At 44.6% G+C, this 12,084-nt stretch overlaps 1 protein-coding gene across 1 annotated transcript in view; it reads right to left on the minus strand.

The window, feature by feature from the left end:
• Nucleotides 1-11,673, minus strand: part of LANCL3 (LanC like 3) — a 36,969-nt gene extending 25,296 nt beyond the window's left edge. The window contains exon 1 of the mRNA XM_032679741.1: nucleotides 11,128-11,673. Within this exon, the coding sequence (XP_032535632.1) occupies nucleotides 11,128-11,673 (546 nt within the window). The remainder of the gene's footprint in view (nucleotides 1-11,127) is intronic.
• Between the last annotated feature and the right edge of the window lie 411 nt (nucleotides 11,674-12,084).

Consider the following 12,084-nt stretch of genomic DNA (forward strand, 5'->3'; position numbering starts at 1 on the left):
CTTTCCTACCTGTTCTGTGTGCTTAATATTCCAATGCCCTTGGAGTAAAGCAGCTTCACTTCAAGGGCTCAGAAGGACATGGAAATCCTCTCATGTCTTTCTTGCAAAATCTGAAAGAAATCCCACAAAAATAACAATTTAAAAGAACCTCCCTCATAACTCTGGCACTTGAGGGGTGTCCTGGCCATCTGCAGACACCAGGAAGAATGTTTTATCACCCCTGGCCTGTAACTTAGCTTTCAGAAGAAGGCTTTGCCTCCTTGCCCTGATGCATCCTTGGCTCCTCACACAGCCTGTGGGACAGAGAACTCTCTTCCTCCACTGGCAAACAGCAACCTGAGGTGTTTGATTAATATGGGCGGTGAGGGGATAAAGTTCCCACAGGCACTTTTAGGGTATTTCTTGTCTCACTTTGATAGTGGGGCATGGCCTATCTCTTACAGACATTTTCACTAACAGATGTTCAGTGCTGCAGGGCTGCAAGGCATTAAGAAGCCTTTGAGCTGCAGTTTGCATTAAAACAGCTTCATTTTTGTTGGAAAAAAAAAAAATCTTCACACTGAAGCTCTTCAGATCCACAACCTTCCTGATTACCTGAGAGAGCCAGGAACAGTTTTGTCAGCCTCAATATTTAGCTATAAGAGAAGACTCTGCCCTTCCTTTCATACAGCAAAGACTGGTAAGGAGGATGCAGTTTGAGTTTGAGGCTCTGTGGCAGAGTGTGGTGCTGAACGGGTCCTTTTGAGACTTCTGGACTTCAGGCTCTTCCCTGCTTCCAACTGCAAGGGAAAAAAACTGCAATCCTTTGCCCATCCAAGGTATTAGGGGGAGTCAGAGGAGATGGGATGGCATTGTGAGCCTGCTTTTGGGGAAAAGAGGCAAATGGAGCAGGAATGACTGTGTGCTTTCTGTGTACTAACTCAGGGACTGCTCAGCCCGGAGAAGAGAAGGCTCTGGGGAGATTTCATCGATGTGTATAAACACCTGATAGGAGTGAGCAGAGAAGGGCCAGGCTTTTCTTAGCAGTGCCCAGTGACAGAAAATTCTACTTAAATATAAAAAGAAAGCTTTCTTACTGTGAAGGTGGCCCAATACAGTTGCCTAGAGAAGGTATAGAGTGGAAATACTAAAATACAAATGGACACAACGCTGGGTAACCTGCTCTTGCGGACCCTGCTCTGAGCAGGGGTTGGACCAGAACACCTCCAGAGGTACCTTCCAGCCTTGGCCATGCTTTGACTCTACAACTGAGCCAAATCCAAATCTAAGTGAGTATGCTGATACATTGGTCAGATAGATCATGTGGATTCAACTCTAAGTTTGACTCAGCTTACTTGTGTGGTTTTGTTTTTTTTTTTAAGTTTACCTCACAATATTTGTTTTATCAAAATAAGCAGTCCCACAGTGGTTAGAGAATAAAATCAAAATAGGGCAAGTGCATTCATGCTACAGCTCTGTCTACATTTTGTCTTCTGGATGTGTAGCAGTTATCTGAGCATTATTTCCAGCATTATTTTTGCTGGCATAATAACAAGCATGTATGGATGAAAACAGCAGCCTGGCATAAGAAAGCTCATGATTGATTCAGCTCTGCAAGACCAAGAACAAGCAAATCAATATTTATTTAAAGAGCCTGAATAAGTTTATTTTGCTGTTCTACTGCTAAGAATTTTGCCCGAGTTCATATTTGACCAGCTTAGGTCTGATCAAATTTAAACAGCTACATGTGGAATGTGTATCTTGCGATCCATTGCTATTATAACTGGAATTTCAACTACTTAATCATTGGCTTAGCCTTAGAAAACTAAAACAAGTATAGCATTAGCCATTTCACAGATGACAAGAAGAAGAGACAACACTGAGCTTTATCTTTACATTAGCAACAAAAGTAAATCAGAAGAACAGACTAAGTTTAATTTCCAGACATTTCTTCAGATTTCAGTTACTCCTTGATTTCTAATGTCAACAACACAGGTGATTTAATACAGCCCTCTAAAATATATTGTTGCAACTATACTTCCACAAAAGAACTCTATACTTCACAGATGTCCCCTGGATATATAGTGGCACACCTTGTGTTACAAGGTAGAATAACATATTCCCAGTTTTATTCAGGGAACAAAGGAAAGGAGGTTCTCTAGTTGGCATTAATGACACAAAACCCCTTCAGCTTTGAAGCTTTGAAGAAGCTTCTCGTCTTGCATATCACAGCACAGCTTCTGTGGTTCCCTGTCTCCACATGACCCCTACCTTCCTCACTTGTTCAGAGACTTTTCCTAATGAACACCTGTCCATGTAGCAGCAGCCCATTAAAAGACTGCTGGATAATAGCTGGATGTGAGTCAGTGTCATGCTGGTGTGAGATGCAAACACCTTACTGAGCTGTATATATGGAAACAAGACCTGGAAGAAACACAGTTATCTCTTTGCTAAATTGGAAAGGCTTTTGCCAGAACCAGGTGTCCAACTTCTGGCACTCTTCAGGAAAGGCTGGAGGGAGACTGGCAGAGTGCAATGAATGGGAAGGACCAGACATGTAGATAAGATGACACACTTGGGAAGATTGTAAGGCTTAGGATTGTTTTGAGAAGAGAAGATTAGGGATAAAAATTATAACAGTCTCCCTCTTCTGTAAAGAGGAACAGAATTTCTCGCTGTTTCTCAATGGGGAGGACAAGGAATATCAGGCTTAAATTACAGCAAGATTCAGATTAGTCATTAGGCAAGACTTTTAACAGGGAAGCTAAAAATACCGGTATCAGACAGCAAAGGCAGCCTGTAGATCCCCATCACTGACTCCAGGGTGTGAAGAGCAGGTTAGAGAGGGTCTGCCGGGAATGACAGAGGCACAGCGACACCTTCCTGTGGGTTAGATGGCAGCCTGACTTACCTTCAAGGGTCCTATCAGCTCTTTGATTCTGGTTGGGATATTATTTGGTTGCCAGGCCTGAGCAGACAAACTGCAGAACACCACCAGTATGGAATATGCAATACCACCACCTTCCAATTCTGCACTGACCAACCAGCACAGAGCTCCTTTGTCCTGTGCTGCTTCGAGCTCCAGGCCCACACATTTTTAAGAGCAGCTTTCATTTCCTTGACTCTGATATCTAAATATGACCAGCACATGCCCAATTTATAATCCTCAATTTATGTTAACATTGTACCAATAAGGGAATGGAAGTATCCTGTGAAGGAAAAGATTAGACACACAAAATAACTAAATGTCTTGGACAGATAGAAGGTGTATTTATCTGCCACATGGTTTTTCTCCCAGATCATTCAGTGCTATCAGACACCCATTCCAACTCACTCATGATTCACTGTTCTTCAACAAGATGTACTAAGCCATTAAAATGAAGAATTCAGGAATGTCGATCTACTGCAAAAATAGATTTATGGTTCTGCTCTCAGACATCAAAATATACCGAGCTGAGAAACACCAAATGACTCAGACACAGCTTGGACTGCTATTAAGATGCTTTTTGATCATGTTTGCCTAAAATGAAATAGTATTTCAATTATTTTGCCTTGGTGCTCCAGCTCACTAACGATCCCTTGAAAATAATCCTACAACATAGATAAGAAATACTTGGTTTTGACACGGTATTGTCATTGAGCTTCTTGTAATGGAGTGGACAGAAGGTTATGCAACATCGTTCGGTGCTTAATCTCGTGCTTGTCAATGGTCAAAGAACCCACTGCATGACAGACACAGACAAAGAGACATTTTGACAGATTGTCTTATCAAAAATGGTGACCTGATTGCATATACTGAATTCTGATTTTTTTTAAAAAGGGGTGGAATAGAGAAGTAGGATGACAGCAGGACCATGGGACTTACCCATCCTGATCCTCTCCACAGGGCTCCATGACTGCTCGGAGGTGAGGCAGAAGACAGTGGTTTACTGGCTGAGTAACCTGCTCTGCAGTCTTTACACAGTCTGTCTGTGGGCTGGCACGTTGATTTTAGCACTGTTCAGCTGAATTAACAGAGAAGTATGGCCTATTGATTTAATGGAGGTGAGACAAAAGAAGAGGACAGATTCTATATTTGGGCCCTGCTAGTTTTGGTGCTGTCCTACATATTTATGTACAAATCTAATGCTCTCTGTATTAAATGAGTACAGAGGAACTTAAGGCTTACTTTTATCCCTCCATTTCAGTGCTGTGAAATGCTGAGGATGTTACGCTTTTAACTAGTAACTGTTGTTAGCCTTATGTTTTTTCTATCTCCCAGGAGCAACTCAGTTTTTCATATTCCTGCTTATTTAGCCTGATACCTAAGTAAGGTTTACTAACAGTATTACTGTTTAGGTTACATACTGATTTATAATATTTCATGCACGTAATAGGGAAATGTCAGCATCAGAAATATGGAAACATTCATGAAAATGCCCATATTTGCTTCCAGACGTCAGTAGTTATCTCTGTTATTCAGTACAGAAAAAAAATATGGAATTTAAGACATAACATTGTGCTCTGAATTTTTAAGCACTGAATGTGATGGCAGCTATTTTTGTAAGTGTAGGAGCCTTTGCGAAGAGAATATGGTGACAAATGCGTGACAAACAAAAACCAAGCAGACAAAAATAGTAATTTTCCCCAACTAAATGTAGTTTACTCCTCTCTGCCTGTCCTCTTCTCCATGTCTTCACTCTTCTTTTTGAACTTTTACGTTATTCTAAATTGAGTACATCAGCCATCAGATCTACATCTGTCTGTCAAAGAGCCTGGCTTTAGTTTTAAATCTCCTCTGCTCCAGGGTCTACATTATTTCTTGCCTTTCTCCTCTCATCTTTGAATTCTGCTACCCCTCTGCAACTTTCCATTTTTTTTATATTTTTGCCAGCAACTAATTCTTTCGCTTCTTTTAGAGTTTTTTTTTTTCACTTAGTTCTTTCTTTTTCCTCTCTGTTCCATCCCTGTCAAATGTCTTTTTTTCCTCATGCCTGCCTGTCTCTCTGTGTCCACACACTCCACCACATATGCATATTTGACACACACACTATTTCTTTCTGCTATGACATCCAGTATGACCTAACAGTTAACAGTGGATTTTGGTCCTTTATAAGAACCATGACAAAAAATCACGAGGGAAACCATCAATGTGAAATATCTGTAGAAACACAGTACTGAAGTTCTTTAACATATGTATAAAATACGACATAAAAAAAATCTGGAACCCTAAGGCAATGGATTTAAGGAACTTTCTGCACTGTGTCATCAAAGTAACTCCAAGTAAGCAATGCTGTGAGGAACACTAGCTTCCACTCTAGCCCTCCACCTCACTGCTGGAGAGACCTCCTGCTTCTCTGCTTCAAACCTGATGCCTCCAGATGCTTCCAGAGATTCAGTCACCAGATACACTCCACAGGTCCAAAACACTGCTCAGCAACTTTTCCACAAACATGCCCTCATTCCAATTCCTGTGTTTTGTGTTTTGTTCCGCAGATCTCACCTTCAAGCCTCTCTGCTCTGCAGAGGACAAGACACTGCCTCCAACACCTCTGCTTCTAGCAGAGTAATGAGCGGCACCGACAAACTCCAAAGGGTGACCTCAAAATTCTCCACGGGGATGATGAGGAAGATGACTGAACTGACAAAGTTTAAGAGTTAAATTCCGGCATACGAAATTTAAGGGAGTCAGAAGATGGATGGGAAAGTAGAGATGCCTCTGCATAAATATATTTATCTTTTTTGCTAAAAGCTGTTATCATAACATCCGTATTAGTGCTTGGGCTGCTTTTTCAGCAAAAGGATGCTGCTGTGTAGGCAAATGTTCTTCCAACAGCATAAAGCCATAGAGATATGACACTGCTTTTGTACAAAACTGTCTTTTTAATACCACTCCTCAGCTATAAGTGGTTGAAATCCGTATTTCTGCAACTGAATATGTAAAGGATGTAGCTAAACTCATGTCAATCAAACCTCCAATTCTAGAAGGATCCAGTCTGTATTACAGGGCTTTTTTACTGGCTGGTAAACAACACATATGAAATTCAACATTTTTAACCTCAAATTTTCTACTTTGACACTACAACTGGACATTCAGTGTCTGCTGTGTTGAACTGAATCCAGGCAGCCCTTATCAACATGTTGCCATCTCTGAATTTGGAGGCTGTTAAAATGAAAACAATTCATGTTGCCTTGCTGAAGAGAAACAGAGAAATTCTGAAAGGTAGATGCAAATTATTTCAGAATGCCTTCTAAAAAAAAAAATCCAAATGCAAATAATCAGCTTTGTTTCACTGTTTACTTTAGAAAACTCCAGTACTGAACTCCAGGTTTAAATTCATCAATTTAAGCAAATTAATGCAAAATCTAGCCCCTGTGTGTGGTTTTGGAAACCATGGCTAGAAGACTGTATGTTTAAGAGGCAGACCAGGATCAAAAGCTTTTTATCTTTACTGTTAACTCATTTTAATCCTCTGGCAAAAAAAGACATCCTGGCTGTGTAGTGGCCTGTGTAAAATGAAATAATGAAATCAGCACAGCTCCAGCTAGCACCATGATGTTTGACATTTCAAACACCACAACGCTTCAGATAAACTGGCAAATTCTTCCGCAGAGAGAAAGGACTTCAATGGCCGCAGAGCAGGAATGAAATCTCACCTCAAAGGACAATCCTTCCCTTTCAGGTGCAGGTGGAGATTAAAAGCCTGACATAGAGATTCTGTGCTACAGCACTTGGAGATGCACCAATTCTGTGGGTACTTAGTAGGTCTCCCTTGCTAAGATCAGACCACTGAGTGTCTTTCATAAACACTGTGTTCAGCATTAATACATTTGCTTTAAAGAGTTGCAAATGAACATGTTCTAGGCAGGATTCTTCTCATACTTTCCAATTTTTTTCCTAAGAGATTGAAAAGCAAAAAAAAGTGGAGCAAGTAACCCACAACAGTCTTTAAAAACTAGCTGACTATCAGGAGGGAAAACTCTAAGGAACAATTTACATCATCTAGAATTGTCTGAGAGGCTGAAAGAAAATAATTTTCGTTCATTTGTATCTTCTCTCACAGAATATTATGAAATACACACTGGTTGGGCCTCTCAGGTCCCACACACTGTACATCTGTCTGCTCCACTGCCTTTTAAAGCCAGTTCTGCCTGACACATCCCTTGCTCTGGCACCCAGATCTCAGACTGCACAGCAGCATTATTTCTGTTTTCCAGGTACCAGGTGAAGTTGGCTCAGCTTGATTTGCAATCTTGTGAGGTCCAGGAGAAAAGAGGCTCTGGCTATACACAGCAGCAAGGGTAAACACGGTTTTTAGAAGGGCCCTACACTCAACAAGGTCCTGTTAGAAAGACTGTTGCTCTTTCTGGGCATGCCCTGACAGAATAACATCAGAATTGTGTCCACACTGTGACAGGATAACACCCTCAGAAACACACAGTACATCATGACTTTGCATTTGCTGGAAAAGGAAATCGAGATGCCCCTCTGCCACAGAGACAGAAAGCTTAACCACACTGTGGCATGGAAGAGCTTAAAGTCCCTACTGGAGAGTCTCAAGACTCAGCCCAGTGTCTCAGCCCCTGCGGGAACAGGTTTGGCCACATTTGTGGCACAGTGTGCTGCTTCAGCTTGTCACCACTGCAACTGCAGGCAAGGGTCTCTTACAGTGACCCCATGTCTTTTGAAACCACTGCCTCTAATGAAACCACAGCACCAGGCAGTCACTCAAAATGCTGCCCTGTCTCCCACAGGGCACACTGAGATCCATTGATGTCTTTGCTGCTGCAGCCCCGAGCCGGTGGAAGTCAGTCAAGCCCATCCATACAGGCAGTTATTAAAAGATAACCCAAGCTGTACTAAAAGGCAGTAACATCTTGGCAGATGGTAATGCAAGAAGCCACTCGAACTTCTGTACCTTTCCCTCCGTCATCTGACAGCTACATTGCCAGAAGGAAGTGCAACTACCGAGGCACACCATGCTCCATCAGCCACGAAATGGGACAGAAACATCCCTGAGAAAAACCAAGGATAAAACATCACACGAATAGAGGGATGGGACCATCATTTTGATGGTGTCTTACTGCTGTTTGTACAAGCAAATAGAGACTGTGTGAAGTGAATTAAAAGAAGAACTGATAGATTTCCCCAAGAACACACCATGAACCAGCACTACAAGCATCAGGAAAAGACATACTTACAGAGGAGAGAACAGAAACTAAATTTTCCCTAAGTGGTGAAAACACAGCAGGTAAGGACAGGTAAAGTACATGCACCTTATACAAAGGACACATTTTTTCTGCCAAAAGAGTATTTTACCCATTTCTGCCTGGGAAGCACTAACTGCAACATAATGGAAATTAAAAAAGGGATGAATACAAACATCTTTCCTAATGCACAGTGCATCATGAAAGTCAAATCCTGTTAAGCCTTGACTGTTGAAGTAATCCTTACTCATGCAAAAAATCCCAATTAATTCATCAGGGGAAAATGCTGTATTAGCCTGAAAATCTGAAAACCAGCTGAATGTAAATGCCATCTTCACATGAAGCCAATATTATCCAACTGACTGCATCCTTCAGGACAGTCCATTTACTTCATGAAGAGCATGTTAAACTTAAAGATGCCAAGCCTCTTTAGCAAGAAACTGAAGCATCAGGGCACAGCAGCTGAGCTAAACTGGTGTTTACTGAAATAAAGCCCTCTCATTCCTTCCCTACTTGCAATAAACAAAAACCAAACCCACAACAAAAACTGTAAAATTCACTCCCAAGGCTTTCTCCAAGGGCAAGTGATTCCTTGTATATAGGTCACCATTTGACTTCTTCAGAGGAAAAAAACCCAACCATACGGGCAGCAGCGGCTGTATTTCAATGTAAGGAGTGGATTTCACTTTGTGCTGGAAATGTTTGCACAGTATCCTCAAAAAAAAGAACGTGGGAAACAAGAAAACATGCTGCAATGAGCCATGTGAGACTGTGCACAATCAAATTACAGGAGGTAGCATTTTCCAGCGGTTCGAATCACAAGACATTGCTTCTATTTTGGGATGTACCTGGCTTACCGTTTGACCTTGGGTAATAAATGACATGCACTCTCTCTGGGCATCCCTTCCTTCATTTGTAAAAAGATGCACGGTCTGATCTGGCAATGTACTAATTAAAATAATTCTGTATTAGGATGAGAACATTTATTCAAAGGACACAAATTTTGCTCAAGCACAAGTACATAGAGACTAGAAATCACTGTAGTTTTCCTCATTAAGGAGCAAAATTAAAAGTTTTAATTTTTGTTAAAAATTAAAAAATAAAGCTGGTTTTATTAATACTTAACAATTTATTTCTTGCATGATACATTTAAAATTACAATGTATTGACAAAACAAGTAATACCATAGAAGGACATTAGCTTACTGATGAAAACATCAGCAAGGAGACAGAGAATATATGTTTTCTTGGCAAAATAACTCCCCACAATTGCAGTTAAATACCCACCTGCTAAATACATTCCACAAAAAGTGCACACCTTTGCCTATCTGTGGGGATGTTTAACTCTTTACAGCTGCGTTAAATATAATTTTTCACCCAGCAAGCAAACAGAGAGTTTTCCCCTTCCTCACACTGCTTGTAAGAAGTGATTGCACCTGCTCTCCAAACTGTTCAGCAGTTGTTCTCAAGGATGTAAGACGAATGGACAAAGGAATTAAATGAAGCAGTAGAGTGCAGTGTCCCACCTCATTCAGCTGGTATGTCACCATACCATCAGAAGCACTGATACAGGCACTAGACACTCCCCCAGTGCAAAATGAACTAACAGGGATGGCTTATTTCTCCATGAGAAACCATCCCTTCAGGCTAGCACTGCTGCATATACAGTTGTGATGTGTCTTCAAAACTTTCCTCTCATAGAAAATGCTGTCAGAGTGAAAAGTTCGGTTATGTTATGGTTACAAATAACATAAACACCTTTATGGTTGTGATTGTCAGACAGTGCCATACAAAGAAACAGCACACCTCTTTATGTATGCTACTTCAAATGCCTAATGCTGTAAGAATTCTTGTTCAAGGCAATCAAAGTATTTAACTGACTTAACATTCTTTGTGTCTTCTCTGGATACCCTCGAGCCTCCTGAGACCTCCAGTAAGTGAATTTCCTCGGACTCCAACTGCAGTGACTGGTATTGGATGGGGCAGGGCCACTTGTTTTTACATCATTTATTTATTTGTAAATAAATATTGCTTCCTCTCCTGGGAGGAAAGAAAGCCAGAAGCATATGAACTTGCAAATCAGTGATTAACAGAGGAAACACAAACTGGACCCGACAAGAGGACAGGAACAAAAATCTACCAACTGCCTGCTCAGATACCAGACTGACCTCTTAGTAACAAACACCACAGCAAACAGAATCAGTTGCAATAATTACTGTGCCCTGGTCAGTGGAAGCCCTGAATTGTCAGCACTGACAACGACAATATCCTGGGGTAAAATCCCGACTACTGAAACCAACAGCATGTTGAACCATAACCACATCTTGTGCTTCCAGCTAAAAGAACGGCTCTCATTCATGAAAAGCACCAAAATACAAGGACAGATTTCCAAAAGTCTGTATGCTGAGCAAGACCAAGCGCCTCTGAAAATCTGGTTCCTTGCTTGCAAATTACAGCACAGCACAGCTTCGTACTGTATACCCAACACTCCTCCCTTTCTTACCCACTTCATCTTACGGAAATACTCTTGAAAGCCCAGGGTGGCTCCTGCCAAGTAATTCACCATCTGGCAACCAACAGCTGATGCTCTTGGCGTGCCCCGGGATGCAGCGGCTCCGCTCCAGAGCCCGGCGGCGCGACCCCATCCCACTCGCCCCGTGCACTCTGCTCCCTCCGGCCAAAGACACATCTTTTAATTTCGGGAAGGAACAGCTAATAAAGGAAGCCCTCTCCTCCCGGGGGAGCGGTCCCTCAAAGTACAAGCTGACAAAGACGCCTTTTTTTTTCTTCCCATTTTTATTTTGTAGAGACCCGCGGCCCCGCTGCATGCTCCTCCACCGCCAGCCAGAACCGAGGGCACTGTCCCACCTCGGCAGCAACGCGGGAAGCCGGTCCGAGGGACCGCCGCCAGCTCTCCGACGGTCCCCCCGGGGATGCCCCGCCGTCCCCCAGCGCCCCTCACCTCCATGCCCAGCCGCTGCTTCAGCACCAGGGCGGCGCACAGGTACCCGGCGCGGCCCACGAAGAGCTCGTCGGAGCCGCACTCGAGGAAGGAGAGCGGCGCGCAGACCTCGCTGAGCTCCCTGAACTTGCCCAGCGGGCGGGCGAACTCGGGCAGCCCCAGGGCTCGGTAGACCAGCGCTGCCACCGCGTACACCCCGGCGCCGCCCAGCAGGAACGCGGCGCGGGTGTCGGCGTCGGCCTCGCCGCATCCCTCCTGGTACCGCAGACAGGCGTCCACGACGCGGCGGGCGGCCCGCAGGTACGAGTCCCTTGACGGGGCGAACAGCGGGCACTGCGCGACGTGGTACAGCATGTAGGCCACGCCGGCCACGCCGCCGTACAGCCCGCCCGGGCACCCGCGAGGGCCGCCCAGGGGCGGCAGCTCCCGCAGGATGCGCTCGATGGTGGCGGTCACCAGCGGCACCGCCGCCTCCCTGTCCGGCGCCGCCGCGGGGCTGCCCGGGTAGTCATCGAAGCGGTTGGCGAAGCAGCGCTGGCTCTCCATCGCCCGCCGGCGCCGCGCTCTGCGCAGCGGGGGAGAGGCGGGCGGGGGCTGCCGCTGAGGGGGCGGAGGGATGCGAGGGAGAGGCGGGAAAGGGGCGAGGATGCCGGGCGGGGGTGGGTGACGCCGGCCGGGAGTCCCGGCGGTGCCAGGGGCGGGTCTGGCACAGGGCGGACGGTGCCTCCCCAGCGCCCCTCGGCCGCCGCCGCCCCACCTGCGCTCGGCGAACGCTTCCGCGGAACGTCTCCCGGGATGGCTGTGGCTGACCCGAATCTCCGGACCGCAGAGCTGAGGAGTCCCGGCTCTGGTGTCCGGATCTTCATTCACGAATGGAAGCCCTCGCTGCACCTTTGCCCGACCCGTCTGTGCATCCCCGGGGAAAAGGGGTTAATTGGTTTCTTCGCTCTCCCCTGC

Source organism: Chiroxiphia lanceolata, chromosome 2 (assembly GCF_009829145.1).
Source record: "Chiroxiphia lanceolata isolate bChiLan1 chromosome 2, bChiLan1.pri, whole genome shotgun sequence".
Lineage (NCBI taxonomy): Eukaryota > Metazoa > Chordata > Aves > Passeriformes > Pipridae > Chiroxiphia > Chiroxiphia lanceolata.